General features: G+C 38.6%; 2 protein-coding genes across 2 annotated transcripts in view; one reads left to right on the top strand and one right to left on the bottom strand.

The window, feature by feature from the left end:
• Positions 1 to 1417: 1417 nt before the first annotated feature.
• On the bottom strand, positions 1418 to 4326 carry LOC134618591 (glucose-induced degradation protein 8-B homolog). Its single transcript, XM_063464057.1, has 5 exons — positions 4226 to 4326; positions 3737 to 3866; positions 3372 to 3568; positions 2912 to 3109; positions 1418 to 2470 (listed from the first exon to the last, which is right to left on the bottom strand). Exons 2-5 carry the CDS (start codon positions 3852 to 3854, stop codon positions 2297 to 2299), a joined length of 687 nt encoding a protein of 228 aa, XP_063320127.1. The 5' UTR covers positions 3855 to 3866; positions 4226 to 4326; the 3' UTR covers positions 1418 to 2296.
• Positions 4327 to 5406: 1080 nt separating this feature from the next.
• dnah12 (dynein, axonemal, heavy chain 12) overlaps positions 5407 to 20396 on the top strand; it is a 29353-nt gene continuing 14363 nt past the window's right edge. Inside the window, exons 1-34 of the mRNA XM_063464529.1 lie at positions 5407 to 5573; positions 5711 to 5798; positions 5898 to 5924; positions 6024 to 6213; positions 7563 to 7632; positions 7738 to 7896; positions 7993 to 8188; positions 8375 to 8563; positions 8671 to 8824; positions 8912 to 9003; positions 9100 to 9278; positions 9456 to 9591; positions 9690 to 9815; positions 9909 to 10043; positions 11019 to 11212; positions 11292 to 11535; positions 11628 to 11813; positions 11907 to 12107; positions 12245 to 12439; positions 12526 to 12647; positions 12736 to 12871; positions 12957 to 13103; positions 13577 to 13696; positions 13841 to 13997; positions 14110 to 14282; positions 14395 to 14547; positions 14633 to 14872; positions 15021 to 15266; positions 15385 to 15504; positions 15602 to 15711; positions 15851 to 16034; positions 16138 to 16278; positions 16377 to 16460; positions 20178 to 20366. Coding sequence (XP_063320599.1) covers positions 5407 to 5573; positions 5711 to 5798; positions 5898 to 5924; positions 6024 to 6213; positions 7563 to 7632; positions 7738 to 7896; positions 7993 to 8188; positions 8375 to 8563; positions 8671 to 8824; positions 8912 to 9003; positions 9100 to 9278; positions 9456 to 9591; positions 9690 to 9815; positions 9909 to 10043; positions 11019 to 11212; positions 11292 to 11535; positions 11628 to 11813; positions 11907 to 12107; positions 12245 to 12439; positions 12526 to 12647; positions 12736 to 12871; positions 12957 to 13103; positions 13577 to 13696; positions 13841 to 13997; positions 14110 to 14282; positions 14395 to 14547; positions 14633 to 14872; positions 15021 to 15266; positions 15385 to 15504; positions 15602 to 15711; positions 15851 to 16034; positions 16138 to 16278; positions 16377 to 16460; positions 20178 to 20366 — 5250 coding nt within the window. The remainder of the gene's footprint in view (positions 5574 to 5710; positions 5799 to 5897; positions 5925 to 6023; positions 6214 to 7562; positions 7633 to 7737; positions 7897 to 7992; positions 8189 to 8374; positions 8564 to 8670; positions 8825 to 8911; positions 9004 to 9099; positions 9279 to 9455; positions 9592 to 9689; positions 9816 to 9908; positions 10044 to 11018; positions 11213 to 11291; positions 11536 to 11627; positions 11814 to 11906; positions 12108 to 12244; positions 12440 to 12525; positions 12648 to 12735; positions 12872 to 12956; positions 13104 to 13576; positions 13697 to 13840; positions 13998 to 14109; positions 14283 to 14394; positions 14548 to 14632; positions 14873 to 15020; positions 15267 to 15384; positions 15505 to 15601; positions 15712 to 15850; positions 16035 to 16137; positions 16279 to 16376; positions 16461 to 20177; positions 20367 to 20396) is intronic.

The following is a 20396-nucleotide window of genomic DNA, read 5'->3' as shown; positions in this document are numbered from 1 at the left end:
GTGTGTGTGTGTGTGTGTGGCGAGAGGTCAAAATGGGTTTGACCAGTTTGTCCAAGGAGGAAGATGAAGATGGCTGTAGTGTTAGATGTAGCTATGAGTGATAGTAACAACAGGAAGAAGGAATGTGAGAAGCTTGAGAAATACCAAGGGCTGAGAGAGGTGCTCAAACAGATGTGAAGGGTGAGGGCAACAGTGACCCCCAGACTGGTAGAGTGGATAGACTGGTAGATGTCTGTTCAGAACAGTGCAGTTCCAGGAACAGCAAAGACCCAAGCTTGAAGGATAAAGACTGCCCGCAGGGGCAAGTTGGGAATTTAAGATTTTTTAGTTGCATATTTAGTCATCAGTAAAACAGTTACACATTAATGCTCATTCCTTTTCTTTTTGGCTGCACCGTTTAGATATCGCCACTGTGTTGTCTGCCTCTCTCTCATCCAATCACTAGCTTACTCTTCTGTTACACCAATCCTTTGAATTTGAATCCTTTGAATACATCAGTGAATTTTCTCTGTGTTCTTCCTCTTTTTTTCCTGTCTGGCATCTCCATATTCAACATCTTTGTCTGGCATATCCATTTTCCCTCCTCTGCACATGTCTAAACCATTACAACCTTGCCTCTTTATCTTTGTTTCCAAAGCACTTAACCTAAGCTGTCCCTTTGATATACTAATTTCTAATCCTGTCCATTCTTGTCACTCCCAATACAAATCTTAATAGCTTCAGCTCTGCCTCCTGTCTTTTTGTCAGTGCCACCGTCTCCAAACCATGGATCCATACAAACACGCAGAGGCCTCACTGCCATCTTATAAACCTTCCCTTTCACTCTTTCTGCTATCCTTCTGTCACAAATTCCCCAACAATCATTTTCACCCAGTCTACCCTGCCTGCACTCTCTTCTTCATCTTTCTTGTGCACTGTTAGTTGCTGTGGATGACAGACCCCAGGTATTCAAACTCATGTCATCTCACTAGATCTCCTCCTTGCATGTTCACCTTTCCACTTATCTTTTTCCTATTCATTCGCATGTACTCCATCTGGCTTCTTATACTCCAGAACATACCTCCACCACTCCAGGCTCTCTTCCATCTCTCCCTACTTTCATTAGAAATCACCTATACATGAATGCATCAGTAATAAGTATGATTCCCAGCAAGGACACTTTCTAGAATTAATAAAGTGAACACTTGTTTCACAGCATGTCATTCATCATTGTGTCTCTTTCAGTGAATTCCTACAAGTGAAAGTATGATATTGTTTGTTTGGTAACAGTCAGAATAACATGCTAATGTTCAATGTAATTGGTAAGCTGTCATATACTAGAATTTTAATGGAATTAAATATACTTGATTGCTTTTTACCTCTACAGTTTGAAATTTCTAGAATTGAAACACACCAAGTCTTTCAACACTTGCCCAGTTTAAAAATCCCACTTTTATTGCAAAATAATATCCCAGCAAAAAAAGAAAAGCACATTAAATTTTGCAAAACAGCGACTGGTTTCATAAATGTAAATAAATCCATCTGTAAAAGTGCCTCCATGTCTGCGGACACATTATCCATTCACATCTTTAAACATTATCAACAGTATTCAAAACACTGAAACTGAGGCTGCCTTTACACTTGATGGCATTCCGGTAATCCTAGATTTTCCCTCTATTGCTAATATTACATTTAGTCTGAAAGTCTTTGTGGGCATCTTTTTGATAATGCCTCAAGCAACAATACAGCATAAAATCTGAAGCAGATTTTAACTTTAAAAGGTCACAGTAGCTTCAAACACCCCAAGTATCAAGTTGTGGCTACTGTCATCACACAAAAGTAGTAGCTGAAAGACCAACAGCTTAGCTGAGCAGACTTTTTTTCTAGGGATGGAATATATGTTTATTTGAAGCAGTGCACACTAAGCCAACCATTTATCCTGATCAAACTTTTCCTCCTCTAAGTGGTTACACACAGAAAGTGATAGCCTAATTTAGGCTTTATTCACACATTCCAATGCCAACAACTTTCCCTGCCAAAAGACAGAAAAACTAGTGTAACTTAAGTATACTAATTTTATATAAACAAATATGTAAATTAGAATACCAAGTGAAATACTTGCACGTCACTTTAGTGTGAGAGGTCATTTTAAAATGCCATCCAGTTTCCTGCACATTCTGAGTTAATAAAGTATCAAAAAGCAACCCTTACAAAAAGAAAAGGTTGTACTCTATATGAGTCAGTTTGTTGCGGGGTATGAATAGATAAAGGAAATGTGTCCATCTTGTGATGCTGTGGTACTTTTTCACTTTGATCCTTATTTTGGGTCTTCAATGGTTCCCTTGCTGAGGTCAGTCATTTTAGGATACTTCACTTTCTTTTGGTCAAGTTCATTTTGAGCCCACAGCAGCAGCTTCAGGAGCTTGGCCAGCTTCGGGGTTGACTCTCTGTTTTCATAGTCTAGTACACACTGATTTACTTCACTCCACACCTAAAAAAACAGAAAGCAACATATAGAATAATGTCTTGTGTATGAAAATGAGATCACTTCATTTGATGTTCTCAGATTATAAAAATCCGTCTTCAGAACTACGGCAGACGTCACAGGATGAAGGTCACTTCCTGTTGATGGGAGTTTTTATCTCACAACATCACCAGCTGCTGCTCACAAGGGACTGTCTGATTGTTGGAGTTATCTTTGTAATACTGTTGGGTTTTAAACCTAATAATATAAAATTGACTGTTGTAAATTCGCACAACATAAAAAAAGCTGAATTGAACTGCACTTTACAAACGCTCACTGGGTGAGAGTAGTACTATAATTTAAATCGGCTTCTTATGTAAAACTGCTAGAATGTTCCCTTCAATCAGTTAAAGGACACTTTGCCTATACAGTAAATCAGTTTAAAATTATAATGTGTGCTGATTCTACCTTTTGCCTCTGCATCATGTTAAGGAGGTCTCCGAAAGGTGACTCTTCTGGGTTGTCAAATGCCAGCAAGGCCAGCGTCCTCTCCATCTCCGTCAGACATTCTCGGCTTTCTTCCCCCTGTTCTGCTAGCTGAGACTGAGCAAATTCAAGGGCAGCTTCAGTCTCCCTCAAACGAATCAGCTCAATAAGATGCTGCTGCTGCAAAAACCAGAAAGCCATGGATGCAATCAGGTGTTAAAATAGCAAGGCATACATAACAAGAAGCAGTTATTAATCAGAATCAGAATACTTTATTGATCCCTAGGGGAAATTAGTTTTCGTTACAGTGCTCCATTGTAAACAAACATTAACAAAGACAGACAATACACTAACTAAGAATAGCACAATATATACATAAAAGTCACTTATTAATAAATAGCTGAAAAAGAAGTTATTAAAGTACAAAGCTGAGATGTCTCACCTGGAGATGAAAGTAGAGGTAACGATTTGTGTCCAGCAGTTCTGGGTGCAGACTGTTGATTAGGGCGATAGCATCCTGGATCTGTCCTTTCAAGATCATTTCTCTGATCTTAATTCTTTCATCTAAGGAGTCCAAGTCCACACTAGGCTCTATCCCAGACTCCATCCTGAACTTCTCTGCTGCCTCCTTAAAACCCTCTGTTAGACAGGGAAAAAAATAAAATTATATGTATATATATATATATACATAAGAAAAAATCAGCTCCCAAAATCCACACTCACATCTGTACTTGGCTTCAGATGTCTGTAAGAACAGACATCTGAAACCCAACTTTCTGTAACAAAAACCACAAAAAGATACCTCACCTGTCACCAGGTAGTTCATAATGAGTCTGTTCATATCAGCCCTCTGGATGTGGACATTGTTGAGTTTTTCCATCCACTCCTCCCTTGTTATATCCTCCGGCTTCTCTGCATAACTCATTATGATAAGATCCTGCAGGAGTGCATCGGGGTTATGTTTACAATTTTAAAAGATATAATTTTAGACACCGAGAATATTGGCTTATTTAGTATTAACGGTTTATGTAACTAACTGTAATCCCTTCAGCGTGACTGCAACATGACAACATGACACATGAAATTCTACGTAACAATAGTTTGGGCCTTCTTTGAAAAACACAACACTGAAGCCTGACTTTCGTCAACACGAATCAAAACAAAGATAACCTGCACCTTTAAAAGCATATACTTCGGATAAATGCATCAAAGACGAGCCTTAATATATTTAATTATATTCTATTAGTATTTATATACTACATAATGCCCACATAATGGGTACTTTTATCACAATACCTGAATATTTTGTCGCTACTTTCAAGCAGTAGCTAGGTAGCTAACGGAGGGTAAGCCTCTTCTTCTTCCTTCGTCTTCCTTATTTCCGGTAGCAGAATGTGCCGCAGAGAAAATGCTGCCCCCTAGAATAAATCCGACGCACAGCAAATGCATAGTCTGTCCATTGCGCATAAAAACATGCCGTTTTCAGTGCGGTTTGAAGAGGACAACAGATGTAGAATAGGAGTTAGAACAATCTAAAAATGTCTGTATTCATGTCTCTTCTTCAAAAAAGAGCTTTCCTCAGTAATTACCGAGAAATTAAGTTAGTGTGAATATCCTGATAAATCCTAAACCTGATACTTTACTCTGAAATCAGTTCAAATTATCAACTGACCAGACTTCCCTTTGTATTGTATTACAGCTATTTAAACGATCATTTCACCGGTGAAGAAAATATATTATAATTGCATGAGCCACCCGTATTTCTTGAAATATTGCTTCCAGGGAACCAGATTTTCTTGTAATTTTGTTAAACTGTTCTTGGATGCTTTTTTTTTTTTTTTTTTACAAAAAAACAAACAAACATTTTTAGTCAAGTTCATAGCCATTTTCAGAGAAATATATATATATATATATATATATATATATAGTCTCTTAAGCCACTTAACAGTTACCAATTTATCGTTCAAGCATGAAAAGCACTTAGTTCGAGGGATGAACCAGTGCTGTGTTTACACATACCAAATAACTTGGACAAAAAAAATAATTAAAGATGTAAGTATCTTTATGCACTTTGTTACTAGCGATCTGCAATTTTTTTCAAGGATGGGAACAATAAACTCCGCCTCTTCCTGTAGCCTGTTAACTGTTTCTATGGTAACGACGCCGTTAAAGCTTCACAAGTCGGTTCAGAGACTAAATTGTGATTATTTATGAGTAAACTAAGCAAAGCGTAAATGTATTGGATGAACAAACAGGTGAATCGACAGATTTTCAGCGCAGGTAAACACTGTAATAAATATTGCAACGTAACGTTTGCCTGTTCACGGTGAAATGTTAGCAGAACACTAAAGTTAATCAGTTAGTTAGCCAAATAGCTTGGAATCTTTCAGCTGTTTTTTCTTCTGGTTCTCTTCAGTTTCTTGCTGTCAGAGACGGCCACCTCTCCGGGAGTGTTCAAAAATACACCGAAGAAAATGATGTCCAACTTTCCAGTCCTGCCCCCTATTGAAGGGGCACAACAGCTCGGTGAAATTGAGCAAATCATAGCCAAGAAGGAGGAAATAGCGGAGAAGGTCGCGGTCTCCAAGAAGCTACTGAGACACAAAAGGAGCAAAATGGAAGTAAAGCAACGCCAAAAGATACTGTATGTCCTTTCTTCAGCTATGATTTATTTAAATTTTCTTCTGTGTTAAAATAGTCCATATGTCTGACATATGCAGGTATTTAGCATATTGGTTTCGGTTTCCTGAAGTGTGGCAGTTTGTTGCTTGCATTTTTTAGGGTCTCTAAAGCAGCGGAGGATTTAAGACAGAGCAGAGAGAGGGGAGCTGTCCGCAGCTTGTCCCCAGAGCCACAGTTTCCACCTTCTGTATGGCATCTACTTATTTATGCACACATACATACAAGTACTAGCTAAATCTAAAAATATTCCCCAAAATAATGGTATATTTCAATCCTTACTTTACAGATGCTTAGTGAGCAACGGAAACAAATGGTATGTGTACTTTTTAGTATTAAATTTGATATGTGAACAGACAACCCCATTAACATCTATATTAATCCTTTACTATTTAATGTATTTCCACTTTTACAGATGAATTACAACTTCCTTAAGCAGTGTGTGGAGAGACGCGAATTTCCAGTTATTCAGCAGCAGTGGTTAGACTCGATTGTAGATCGAGTCCCAGCAAAACTAAGAGGGAGCCCCCAGTCAAAAAAACTGCTGCAGGAACTCTGCAAGGAAGTCAGCGACAACTTCAATAGTGTAATTGTAAAGTACACAGGTATTTCCAGTTATTTATGTCGTATGAATGTACAGTGCAGTGCAAGAGTGTAGGTACTGAAATTTAAAACAGAAAGCTTTCAAAAATATGTTTTACTTACCAATTTTTAAATGTAGTAAAAAAAAAAAACAGTTTTCCAACAGTAAAGAAGAAAGTTTTATTCCTTTGGCAGCAGTAACTTGAAGTAATAGTTTTCTATATGATTTCATCAGTCTCCCACATTGCTGTGTAGGAATCTTGGCCCACTCTTTTTTACAACGTTGATTCAGTTGATTGTGGTTTGTGTGCATTTGTTAATGCACAGCTCTCATAAGGTCCCACCACAGCATTTCACTCCAGTTGAGGTCTGGACATTGACTGGGTCTCTGGAAAATTTTAATTGTTTTTTTTTTGACCAAGCGTTAGCTGTTGGACAGATGGCCTCACATTTGTGTCTTGAATACTTTGGTATACAATGGTGGACTCAGTGGCTCCAAAACAGTGTCAGATTATTCAGTGCTGTACTTCACAGCTGATGTGAGGTGTTTCTGATGTGCTGTGTTTGGGTTTCATCCAACAAGACACTGTGTGCCATGGCCAAACATCTCCACTTTGGTCTTGTTTGTCCAAAGGAAATTACTCCAGAAGTCTTGGGGTTTGATCAGATGCAACTTTGCAAACCTAAGCTGTGCTGCCATGTTCTTTTTAAAGAGAAGATGCTTTTCTCCTGGAAATCCTTCATAACAAGCCACACTTGTTTAGTTTTCATGGTTCTGGCTTTAAATGGTTAACATGTTATAGTCTGAGCTGTACCTCTTACTTTTAATTTGGAGCGTCTCTGAGCATTGCACAGTCAGACCTTGGCATGGATTTGCTGGTATGTCTACTCCGTGGGAACAATGTGGCATTGCATTAAAACACACCTGAATCCTCCAGACTAGCAAACTGACAAGATGTTTTCCTTTGATAGAGGTGGTCACACAGTCAGTTGATTTGACTGCAAATCAGATCAATCACTTATTAATTACTATGGAAGCAGAAGGGGTGTGCAATTCAGTGAAAGTTTTCTTTTTCAAATCCATGTAAATGTAAACATTTGCATGGTCTTCCAAGCAGCTTAGACACCATACCATAGTTTTTCTGTGGCTTTATACTTCCCCAAAGTGATTTCTTGTTAAAACTGGGGCTCTGGGGTAGCAGGATTTTGCAGGACTTTTTGTTGCAGGTTTTTTCAACTCACTTTAAGTGTTTTATGGCTATTGTTATGTTGCACAATGACAATATCTGCTGATCATATAGATTAGAGTCTAAACATCTAGATTGTCTTAAACTAACCAGATATGTATCACTGGTATGTTGATCTCCTATAGTGGGCACAGTGTTAAAGAATCCACAGGCAGATGGATTGAACTCGGAAAAACAGAGCGCTACACAACCAAAGTGAGTGCTTAGTGTGCATTTAGATCTGTGATTTAGATATAATGACTAATATTAATCAATCTTTTTATGTTCCCATTTTTAAACTGTATTTTTGATCATTTGCAGAATTCTTAGTTTCTCCCATCCATGGCATGATAGTTTTATCAGAAGCCGCAAGATGATAAAGGCAAACTTGCATATTCTTAATCCTGTAATGCAGACTCTGTTGGATCTTGGAAACACAACATTCTCTTCACTGGTCCTAATTGAGCTTTCATCATACAGGTGAGGGATGTGGACATAAAGGCAAACAGGCAAATTTGACCTGTCTCAGCAAATATAGACTTCTGTTTGATTTTACTTTGGCTTCTGTTGATATAGAGCTTCAGGACCCGTGGACTCTAAGAGCCTACAGAACAAAATGGCTGTGGAGTGTAAGAGGACAGAAGATCGCATCATGAACACATGGTTTCCCAAAGTCATCCACCTTTTAACAAATCAAGAAACTCTCAAGGGAGTTAAAGAGGAGAAACTTGATTCCTTTTACAATTGTGCCTCCACCCTAATTTCCAATCAGGTAAGATGATGCTCACTATACTTTAACCTGAAAAATGTCATAAAGACCATTTCATAATTGGCGGTTGACAGCTAGTAAAATCAGTATTTCACAGTGTTTCATTTAATAAAAAGCTTAAATATATGTAAAATGTGTTTCTTAATTGCACAATTAGTCTCATGCATATGTTTTTCTGTAAATTCTTAGCTGAAATCTCTTCTTCATGGAAGTGTGGAGGACTTTGTTGGTGTATTTGATCCAAGCAATCACCACTGCTTGCCCATCTTTCGGATGGCTTTAACCTTTGACGATGAAAAGATGGAAATTTATCCCACCTTAAAAGATCTGGAAGCTGCTGTTCTTGAGATTCTAAGTGCCATAACAAACACTTTTCAGGTAAAATTATCACTTTATGCCAAATGTGTCAAATTTGCCAAATTTATGCTAAATTTGCCAAAAATGCATTCTGAGCTGGTAATGATATCTATGACATTGTTCTACAGAAAGTACAAACTGTCCAGTCGTGGCTGGCACAAAACACATCTTTATTTGTGGATGCCAAGGTGACTGATCAGATCCATGCTTGGGCTCAGGCCACCGTGAAGAGTGCTGTGCGCAGAAATCTAGAGGAGCCTGAGAAATATTTCCAGAACTATGGTAATGTGCCATAATATGGTCATTTGTAATCAGCACTCCAGTAATATTACTTCAGTTTATTGGTGAATTTTGTGGTTTATTTTTTAGTTGACAGTTACGACTGGCTGGTTAATGGAACTGCACAGGCTAAAGTAGAGACGTTTATGGAAGAGGAACACTCTTTTGACGAGTACACTAAGGTAGCAAATCATAAAGTTGAATTCAGATTCTTGCCTTATCTTGTTTTATCTTGTTTTCTGGTGACTGTCATTGTGTAATCTCACTGCTTATTAAAGCAAGTGGAGGAGTTTCGTGCTCTGTCAAAGGAGATTATGAGCCTCCCATCAAAAGCCCGCTTCACAATGGTCCATCTGGACTGTGAGGAGCTGAAACAAGGGCTTGCCAACAAAGCCAAAGCCTATGCCGAAGTACTTCTGAAGAAATTAGTCTCCAGGCACCATGAACAAAATCTAGAGTAAGTCAGTTCTTATAATACTACTAAACAAATCTGTCCTTCTATGCTTAAATTGGTCACATTTTAATTCTTGTGTGTGTGTGTGTGTGTGTGTGTGTGTGTGTGTGTGTGTGTGTGTGTGTGTGTGTGTGTGTGTGTGTGTGTGTGTGTGTGTGTGTGTGTGTGTGTCTGTAAAAGGATTTGCTCTGAGTTTGAAAACATCAGAATGAGAGCTTTGAAAGTTCCAGAGAATACAGAGGAAATGGCTCAGATGCTTGACTTTATACATGAAGCTAAGAGTAAAGGTCTTGCAGAGCTTAATGAAAAAATTAAGGTAAATAAACCAGTAATTGCTTCCACCTGTTATAAAAGCATACTAACTTTTGATGTCTTGCATCAATTCTAACCTGGTTTGCTGTCTTGCTTTGACAGGAAGCATGCTGCAGACTTATCTACCTCTTGGAAGTCCACGTCATTGAAGCCGAGGATATGGAGCTTAATTCAACTGTTTTTCTCTGGCCACAAAACATCCTTCATACTTTCGAACTCAGTGATGAGGTAATGCGGTAGCGTGTGCTTAGTTCAATATAACATGAGTGTTTTGTTTTGTTATGAATAATCTTGATTCTGGACGGCTCTATTGTTTTCCAGTTAATGGAGAAGGCCAAGAAGAAAGGAGAGGATGAGTTGGTTGGTAAAAGAGAAAAATTAATGGTGCAGCTTGAAAAGTTGGGACGCAGGACTGAGGAGTTTTCATTTCTCTCTGAGCTGGAAATGATGCAGCAGGTAAAGCATGGTTTATGTTTCAGAATACCTTTAATGAAATAGTTTTTTCTTCCTTTCTTTTTTAGGAAATTCTGTATTTGTATTCTTGCCTGTCCCATCTGTACAGTAAATATGTTTGTTACATTCTTTGAAAGTCCAGTTGATATGGGGAAGCAACAAAGGAGGGTCTAGGTCAGGGGTCTCAAACTCCAGGCCTCGAGGGCTGGTGTCCTGCAGGTTTTAGATATCACCTTTTAGATATCACACACCTGAATCAAATGATTAGTTCATTACCAGGCCTCTGAAGAACTTCAAGACATGTTGAAGAGGTAATTTAGCCATTTAAATCAGCCATCTTGGATCAAGGACACATCTAAAACCTGCAGAACACCAGCCATCGAGGCCTGGAGTTTGAGACCCCTGGTCTAGGTTGAAAAAAGAGACAAGAAAGCAAACTTGGCAATTAAAGTATTTTAATTGATTAAACTGAAGAAGACAGTCAAAACACTGTCACCATTACTATCACCTTAAGTACTCTGGCCTATTGCTGAGTAGAGTTAGCTGCATAGAAGGATAGCACCTAAAGCTTGACAGAGAGCAAGACACACCCACAGGATCAAAAATCACACTATGCCCTGCTAGGGATGTAGCTTAGCTTAAGAGACAGTCTGTCTAATATATGCCTTCGCCAAGCTTCAGGACCTATGCCTGGCCGGGTTCGGTTTTTGCATAATAGTGATTTACTTCTGAACAGAGTAGATTATCTGTTGCTCCAGCCTAATGCTAAAAACTTCAATTCTGAAAGAACTGTAAAATTTAGCAAAAAGTGATACAACTTTATACTCCTGGCCTAAATTGCATGTTATTTTTAACATATTTATTACACAGCAATAATAAGACCGTATTATTTGTTTTGTTATTTCCAGCTTAGATGCTAATCAATAGCAAAACATGTCAGCAGCATTGCTATAACTGGTATCTCTTTTTTTAAACCAGTATGTTGCAGATGTCCGAATAGTTCAGAAACTTCTCCACGAGGCTGAGGAGGCTATTACACTCATTAACAAGGAAGAGGCCTTCTACAAGTGGGACCTGACATGTTTCCCAGAAGTTGAGATCATCAAAGAGAATATCGAACCATATCAGAAGCTGTTTGGATTTGTCCTGAACTGGCAGCGCACAGAGAGCAGGTCAGATTCCTATTTGATGCATGCTGTTCTTTTTTTTTGTTTTTAAATCCTGCTAACCTTTTGTCTCTTTTGTGCCTAGGTGGATGGATGGCTCCTTCCAGGACCTTAATGGTGAGACGATGGAGGTAAAAGTGGATGAATTCTATAGGGAAATCTTCAAGATGCTCAAGTTTTTCCAACAGAAAAAGATTAAGGCTGCGCAAGAGATGGAGAGGATCTCTGAGAAGAGGAGGCGACACCCTACTGAGGATGATGTGACAAAGGAAGAAAGCCCAACTATCAGTTTGTGTTCGGCTGTAATGGAGCAGATTAAAAACTTTAAGGTATTCTACACAACTGATATTTAAAAAGAGTTCATTAACATAGTGTTGCTTTTTATGGAATGGCATTAAAAGGAATGTGTTTGTGTCAATAGAAACATATCCCCCTGGTGTCCATCTTGTGCAACCCTGGCCTCAGATCTCGCCACTGGACCCAGATGTCACAGATAGTTAGATATGAAATCACCCCCAATGGTGGTACAACGCTACGGAAAGTTCTCAAGCAAAATCTGGCTCCATACCTGGAAGACTTTGAGTCCATCAGTGCTGCTGCCAGCAAAGTGAGAAGATTTTGAAAGTCTGTGTGTGTTTATACAGGTTGCACTTTATTCTTTGTGTTAAATGATATATGTCCACTCTATTACTCACTACAGGAGTTTTCCCTTGAGAAGGCTATGAAAACCATGGTGGGCATTTGGGATAGTGTCTCCTTTCACCATCAACCTTACAGGGAGACTGGCGTTTCCATCTTGACCGCCTTAGATGACATTCAGACAATGTTAGATGACCAGATTGTGAAGACTCAGACTATGAGGGGCTCACCTTTCATAAAGCCCTTTGAAAATGAAATCAAGGTTAATATAAGTTTTATATTTGCATAACAAATAAATGCTGAATTTGCCTATTAAATTTCTATAATTTGGCACCTGGGAGTATTTTTTTAACCTCCTATATATAGAGAGAGCTTTAACCATTTGTTCTGTGATGTTAGGAATGGGAGGAGCGTCTGCTTCGTATCCAGGAAACCATAGATGAGTGGCTGAAAGTACAAGCCCAGTGGCTTTACCTGGAGCCCATCTTTTCATCCAAGGACATCATGCAGCAGATTCCAGAAGAGGGGCGACTTTTTCAAACTGTTGACAGGAACTATAAAGAGGTCATGAGGCATTGTGTTAAGAACCCTAAGGTAAGAAAAAATGCATTTACATTTACAGGAAGTAAATCTAAAACAAAAATTTTGTGGTTGATTAACTGGATAATTTGTTAACATAGATTCTCCCAGCAACTTCGCTACCTGGTTTGCTAGAGAAACTGCAAGATTCCAACACCCTTCTTGATAGCATTATGAAGGGCTTGAATGCATATCTGGAGAAGAAACGTCTGTTTTTTCCTCGGTAAAAAGATTTTTTTGCAGATTTTATTTCTGTCCAGATCTTTCGTATTATCACAGATTTTAATATTTAACGCTAACCCTGGTGCTAGGTTCTTCTTCTTGTCCAACGATGAAATGCTGGAGATTCTGTCTGAGACCAAGGATCCACAGCGAGTGCAGCCACATCTGAAGAAGTGCTTTGAGGGTATTTCCAAACTAGACTTTCTGCCCAATTTGGATATCCAGGCAAGGCAGTCACACATGTTGTTTTCATTACATGATGGTGTGGATGATTAAACCTTTGATTAAACTGCACAATGTTCTTGTTCAGGCCATGTATAGCAGCGAAGGGGAGCGCGTTCAGCTCATCCAGCACATCTCCACGTCCGAAGCCAAAGGAGCTGTGGAGAAGTGGCTGATTCAGGTGGAAGACGTGATGCTTCGGAGTGTCAGAGATGTAATAGCCCGGTCCAGGGTGGTGAGATCACTGTTCTTCGTACCTAATTTGCACCTAATTTGCACCTTTGTACCTAATGTGCAATAACACAAATGTGCAATAATCTGTCTGGCACCGTTGTATTTTTCACTCTGTTGTATATAGCATTTGTATTCTATTTTTATCCTATTGTATATTTTATTCTATTTTATTCTACTGTATATAGTATTCTATTTTTATTCTATTCTGTACAGTTGTGTACTGTATTTATTCTTATTTTATTTTATTCTAATTGTCCTTCATAACTTTTGCACTGTCCACTTCCTGCTGTGACAAAACAAATTTCCCACGTGTGGGACTAATAAAGGTTATCTTATCTTATCTTATCTTATCTTAATTTGAAAAAGTATTAAGGTTTATTACTTATAATGCTGTTATACTGTGTATGATCCTGTGCATCAATATATATATATATATATGCATGTGAGTCAGTGACAAATGGGTGTCTTTGGCAGGCATACGCTGAGACTCCACGGAGCCAGTGGGTCACGGAGTGGCCTGGGCAGGTGGTACTTTGCACCTCACAGATTTTCTGGACATTGGAGGTTCATGAGGCTATCAGAGCACACCCTAACGTGGGTCATTTTACATGTTTCTAACAAAGAAGTGATGTTTCTCACTCTTGATCAAGTGACCTGAGTATCTTTGACAATGAACTAGACACCTTAAAAATATCACCTTGGGAAGAAACTAAAATAGTAGCCGGCTGTTCTCTGCAGGGTTTAAAGAACTACTATCAGAAACTTCAGAGTCAGCTGAATGACATCGTAGAGCTGGTGAGAGGAAAACTGGCCAAGCAAACACGGATTACTTTGGGAGCTCTGGTCACAATTGATGTCCATGCCAGGGATGTAGTCATGGAGCTTATTGAGAAAGGTACTGCAAGAACAAAACAGGTTTATTAGTATTATGCATTATTTTATAAAATACTTTTGAACAATAAAGAGAAAATGCACAGCGATTAAAATGTTTTCTGGATTTTTAATAGGTGTATCACAAGAAGCTGACTTTCAGTGGCTGGCCCAGCTTCGTTATTACTGGAGTAGTGATAATGTTCGCGTTCGCATAATCAACTGTGATGTTAAGTATGCCTATGAGTATCTGGGGAACTCGCCACGCCTGGTCATCACTCCTCTGACTGACAGATGCTATCGAACCCTGGTAAGAAAAAATTTCTTAAAAATAGTTAATTAATTATGATTTAGAACTTGCATACTTTTGCTTCTGCTGTAGGAGTGATAACTGACATCATATTTAAACTATTCTTTTTGAGATTGGAGCTTTCTACATGAATTTGGGTGGTGCACCAGAGGGTCCAGCTGGAACAGGAAAGACAGAGACGACTAAGGATCTGGCTAAAGCACTTGCTGTGCAGTGTGTCGTCTTTAACTGTTCAGATGGACTGGATTATCTGGCTATGGGAAAAGTAACATCCACAAGTTGAAAATTTTCCTTTCTAATGCTTTTTCAGACATTCAAAACATGGTTTACTAACTTGTAATTTCCTATAGTTTTTTAAAGGTCTTGCTTCATCTGGTGCGTGGGCCTGCTTCGACGAATTCAACCGTATTGAGCTGGAAGTGCTGTCTGTAGTGGCCCAGCAGGTTCTCTGTATCCAAAGGGCCATCGAGCAGAAGCTGGAGTACTTTGACTTTGAAGGGACCATGCTCAAACTCAATCCCAACTGCTTTGTGTCCATAACAATGAACCCTGGCTACGCAGGACGATCAGAACTCCCAGACAACCTCAAGGTCTTTTACCAGTAAAATATTTTATCACACATAGCATACACATTGCTGTTCTGTTTCAAATCACACATGCTGGTGCTCTACACATCCTTAAGTATAATCTGAAAAATGTATGTTACTGTTCAACATTTTTTATATTTTCTCTGTGCAGGTGTTGTTCCGAACAGTTGCCATGATGGTGCCCAACTATGCACTTATAGCAGAGATATCTCTGTATTCATATGGCTTCTTAAATGCCAAACCTCTCTCGGTGAAGATTGTGATGACCTACAGGCTTTGCTCAGAGCAGCTCTCCTCTCAGTTCCATTATGATTATGGCATGAGGGCTGTCAAAGCTGTCCTTGTGGCTGCAGGAAACCTCAAGCTCAAGTATCCCAAGGAGAATGAGGACATTCTGGTATTTACTAAACTATGAGGACATTCTGGTATTTACAATCTATACTTTGTGTCCTGATTGTGAACTTTAGGGCCAGTTTTTGATCCTTTCAATTTCTTATTCATGTTGTAACATTCAGCTCCTGAGATCCATAAAGGATGTTAATGAGCCCAAGTTTCTCTCCCATGATATTCCGCTGTTCAATGGAATCACCAGTGATTTGTTCCCAGGCATTTGCCTTCCCGAGGCTGATTACCAGGTCAGTGTTGATTTGGTTCCATATTGTTTTGCCCAAAATCCAACAAAACCCTTTATTTGTGTGGTTATGTGTGTTAGAATCTGTTTTTGTTTGTCAGCTTTTTCTAGAGGCTGCTAAAGAATGCTGCAAAAATCACAATGTACAGCCAACAGAAGTTTTCATACAGAAGATGATCCAGACCTATGAGATGATGATTGTTAGGCACGGGTATGTGTTTCAGTTTCCATGCTGGTGTACTGTATTATGATTTCCTGCTTGATATTCACATGATTGGAAAATGGCTTGGAGGAATTTATCTAAAATTCAATATGGATTTATAAATATTGTTATAAATACTGTTTTTAAGATTCATGCTGGTGGGAGAGCCTTTTGCTGGAAAGACCAAAGTGCTACATGTTTTAGCTGACACTCTGACTCTCATGAATGAGAGAGGACACGGCCAGGAGGAGAAAGTCATCTTCAGGACGTTAAACCCAAAGTCAATTACTATGGGACAGCTGTTTGGACAGTTTGACCTAGCTTCTCATGAGGTAAACCCATGCCATCAATCTTTTGTTTTACAGATAAATAAAAGCTAAGTGTGTTTACAGTATTAACATAGAGGTGGCTTTAATTTTTTATCCTCATTCTCAGTGGACAGATGGGATTGTGGCTAACACATTTCGGGAGTTTGCATCGGCTGACACTCCTGACCGTAAATGGGTGGTGTTTGATGGTCCAATAGATACACTATGGATTGAGAGCATGAACACAGTGCTGGATGACAACAAAAAGGTACATGTTACACAGTAAAATAATGTTTCGTGTATAATATTTTAATTATATATACTTTTCTGTTTTTCATACCTTTTTATTTTTTGCTTCCTTGACAGTTGTGCCTGATGAGCGGTGAGATCATCCAGATGTCAAATCAGATGAGTTTGATTTTTGAAGCTATGGATCTATCACAGGCCTCTGTGAGTTGGATGTTTGCAGTTAATAAAGTTATTTGCTAATCCTATTTTAAAATGTAAAATAATTGTGTGGATGCTTTAAGCATCCACACTATTGAGTTCCTGTTTCTCTTTATTCTTTATTATTCTACTTTATTATTATTCTTCAAGTTGCTTCCGTACGTTTTTCGCCGTAGAACTACTTCCACAATTTTTGTGCTATTTTCACCATTCAAATTTTAAACTATTCTGCTATTTTTGCTCTTTCCGGCAATGACTTTTGGTATTTTCTGCTATTATACTTTTTAAAATATTAAGCTTTTTTCCTTTATTTTGTCCCATTGAAATGAATGGGAAACTTCCGCAATTCTGCTAAAACTTGCTTGTTTTTGAAACTTAACTACTTTGTCATATTTTCGCCTAGAACAACCATTCAAATTTTCAAATGTTCACAAATTATTGGGCTATTCTAGAATGATTCAGCTTTTTCATATCTGTTACCATTTTCATCTTATCCCTCTTCAAGTTTTGAGTTTCATTTTTGTGATTTTTCACAAAATACATGCGTTGTTATGGTTGCTATGCATTTGGTACTAAGTGAGCCACTGTACCTTTGGCAATTTTCTCTTCATGTCCGAACAACTTCTTGCTACTCGCTCAATTTTCACTCAACCCACACAAATTATACATCAAAACGTAGGTATTTTTGCTGGCTTTCAGAAAATGTCACTATCATTGTTGTGGGATTTATAGAATTTTGGCAAATCTCCTCAGACCAACACAAAGTCTCAAAAATCCCCATAGAAAGTCAATGGAGAGTTCGTTTAAAATCACCGCATGATTTCTGTAATGAGAGGCATTTTCGAATCGTCATATCTCCCCAACGAAGCGAAGTTAAGACATGAGGCTTGTGCCAATATATCTTCAGACACTCCTGACGCTCACAATTCAAGAATTGTTTTCTCATCTATTACCATTTGGCCATGAATTGGGTTTGTTTGAGGGTAGGAAATTTGTCCCTCGCTCAGATTTCTTCAGATTTCAAACTCTGGAAATGAGGCACTTTTTTCTCTCGTCATATCTTTTTGATAGATTTCCACAGAGACCTGAAAATTTCCATGACTGTTCACCAAAGCCTGCTGTCTCTTACGGTGAAAGAATGATATCTATACTCCAAATAGATTTAGAGTTAGAAAGCGTTGTTTGAGGGCAAGTCAAGGCAGTATTCGCTTCGCCTCTACTCAGTTATGGTGCATTAGAAGTCAAATATCTTTAATAATTCATATTTTAATGATAAATTGTCAACACTGTAAGATTCCCCCATCTCTTCTGAACAAAACGGTGTAAGAATGACTGTTCTAGCCCCTACGGTTAGGAAATTATAGCCATTTGTTTGAGGGGAGTCCTCACTATGAAAAGTAGACAGCACAAATCCTTTCTCTGTGCTGCGTGTGTGTAAAAACAGGTGCACCAGTTTTGGCGGGAAAAAGTACACAGCCTCTCTGATTGGTGGATTGAAATTTAGCAGCTCCCAGGCTGCTTGACTGACCTAGAAACTTGATTTTCTCTCCCTGTTTGTGTGTGTCTGTGTGTGTGTGTGTGTGTGTGTGTGTGTGTGTGTGTGACAGAGAGGGAGAGAAAGAGAGGGCGAGAGAGAGTTTTTATGGGAGCATCTTATTGTATGATTTAAATTCAATATATTCAGACTGGTTGATTGAATTTGATCCTGTGTGTGTCTCTGTGCTTGTGTGCTGCCATATGTGTCCATATTTGTGATTGTGTGACTGTTATACTTTTTTTTTTTGCTGACTTGTTTTTTTCATTTAACAATTACATTTGAGGGACCCTTAGCATGTTCAGCATTTTTTCAGCTGTTCATTTTGCTTTTCCAATTTTTCTATTTAAGTTATTACTATTGTGCTAAGTCATAGCATTTCTGCTGCTTTTCAGCATTTGTGCTAAATACAGCATTTGTGCTAAATCATACTATTTCTGCTATTTTATAGGATTTGTACTTAGTATAGTATTTCTGCTTAATTATAGTATTTCTGCCATTTTATAGTATTTATGATAAAACATAGTATTTCTACTAAATGCAGTATTTCTGGGTAATCATTGTGTTTCTATATATTTCTGCCAGGTCCCCAGCAAGTCAATCCTCTGTGAGGACTGTAATATTCAAATTTACATATCAGGGCATGCACGGCTTCCCAACCAGCCAATCATATCTGAGGGCTGAGACATACAAATTTGTATATTGAGGCTTCCGTGGCTTCCCAGCCAGCTGAGGGCAAGTCAAAGTAGTTCATGCCTCACCTCTACTCAGTTATGGTGCATTACAAGTCAAATATCTTCGGTAATTCACATTTTCATGATAAATTGTCAACAGTTGAAGATTCCCCCATCTCTTTTGAACAAAACGGTGTAAGAATGACAGTTCTAGCCTCATGGTTAGGAAATTATGGCCATTTGTTTGAGGGGAATCGTCACTATGAGAAATAAACTGCAAAAAGCCGGTCTCTCTTTGTGCTGCGTGTGTGCCTGTGTGTGTGTGTGTGTGTGTGTGTGTGTGTGTGTGTGTGTGTGTGTGTGTGTGTGTGTGTGCGTGTGTGTGTGTGTGAGAGAGAGAGAGAGAGAGAGAGAGAGACAGGGAGGGAGAGAGAGAGAGAGAGACAGAGAGAGAGAGAGAGAGAAAGAAAGACACACACAAAGACCTTTTTTAGGGCAGCATCTCATTGGTGGATAGAAATTTAATATATTCAGACTGGTTGACTGACATAGACCCTGTGTGTTTGGCTCTCTCTATGCTGCGTATGTGTAAGCAGTTGCACCTGTTTTGGCGGGAAAAAGTAAACAGCCTCTCTGATTGGTGGATTCAAATTTAGCAGCTCCCAGGCTGCTTGAATGACCTACAAACTTGCTGTTCTCTCCCTGTGTGTGTGTGTGTGTGTGTGACAAAGAGAGAGAGATAGAGAGGGCGAGAGAGAATTTCTATTGAAGCATCTTATTGTATGATTTTAATTTAATATATTTAGACTTGTTGACTGAATTTGATCCTGTGTGTCTCTCTGTGCATGTGTGTTTCCATATGTGTACATATTTGTGATTGTGTGACTGTTATACTTTTTTTGCTGATTATTTTTCATTTCACAATTACATTTGAGGGACCCTTAGCATGTTCAGCATTTGTTCAGCCGTCCATTTTGCTTTTCCAATTTTTGTATTTAACTTATTATTATTGTGCTAAGTCATAGGATTTCTGCTGCTTTTCAGTATTTGTGCAAAATACAGCATTTCTGCTAAATCATAATATTTCCGCTTTTTTATAGCATTTCTACTTAATATAATATTTCTGCTTAATTATAGTATTTCTCTTATTTTTCATATTTCTGCTAAGTTCTGCTATGCTATTTTATTTCTGCCAAGTATTATGTTTCCTCTAAGATATTAGAGTTCTGCTAAGTTACTACATTTTAGCAAAGTTCCTTTGCTTCTGCAAAGTTTTTACAATTTCTGCAACTTTTCAGCTAGTTTCAGCAGACAGCTTCAGCGTTCCAGCATCCACACTGCATTTTCGCAGGAAATGCAAATTTTTCTAGTTTCTAGTTAATTTGCTAAATGATAACCTTTCTTTTATGAAGAAAACTGTCTTTCTAAAAGGTGCTTGATAAGACTGTTACTGTAGCATTACTGTAGCTTGAATTGGTAGGATGCTTTTTTCTGTATTTTCTCCAAATGAAGCCAGCCACAGTCAGTCGATGTGGTATGATCTACATGGAACCATCTCAGCTGGGCTGGAAACCCTTGGTGCTCTCCTGGATGAACACTCTTCTTGATGATCTTCAGACTCCAGACAACCGTTCCTTGTTACTGGAGCTTTTCCACTGGCTCCTGCCACCTGCTCTCACAATGCTTCGAAAACATTGCAGAGTAAGTGGCCTCAGAATCCAGGGAGTTTAT

This window comes from Pelmatolapia mariae, linkage group LG20 (genome assembly GCF_036321145.2).
Source record: "Pelmatolapia mariae isolate MD_Pm_ZW linkage group LG20, Pm_UMD_F_2, whole genome shotgun sequence".
NCBI lineage: Eukaryota > Metazoa > Chordata > Actinopteri > Cichliformes > Cichlidae > Pelmatolapia > Pelmatolapia mariae.
The sequence above is the reverse complement of the archived record's forward strand: the minus strand, read 5'-3'. Positions and strand labels throughout refer to the sequence as shown.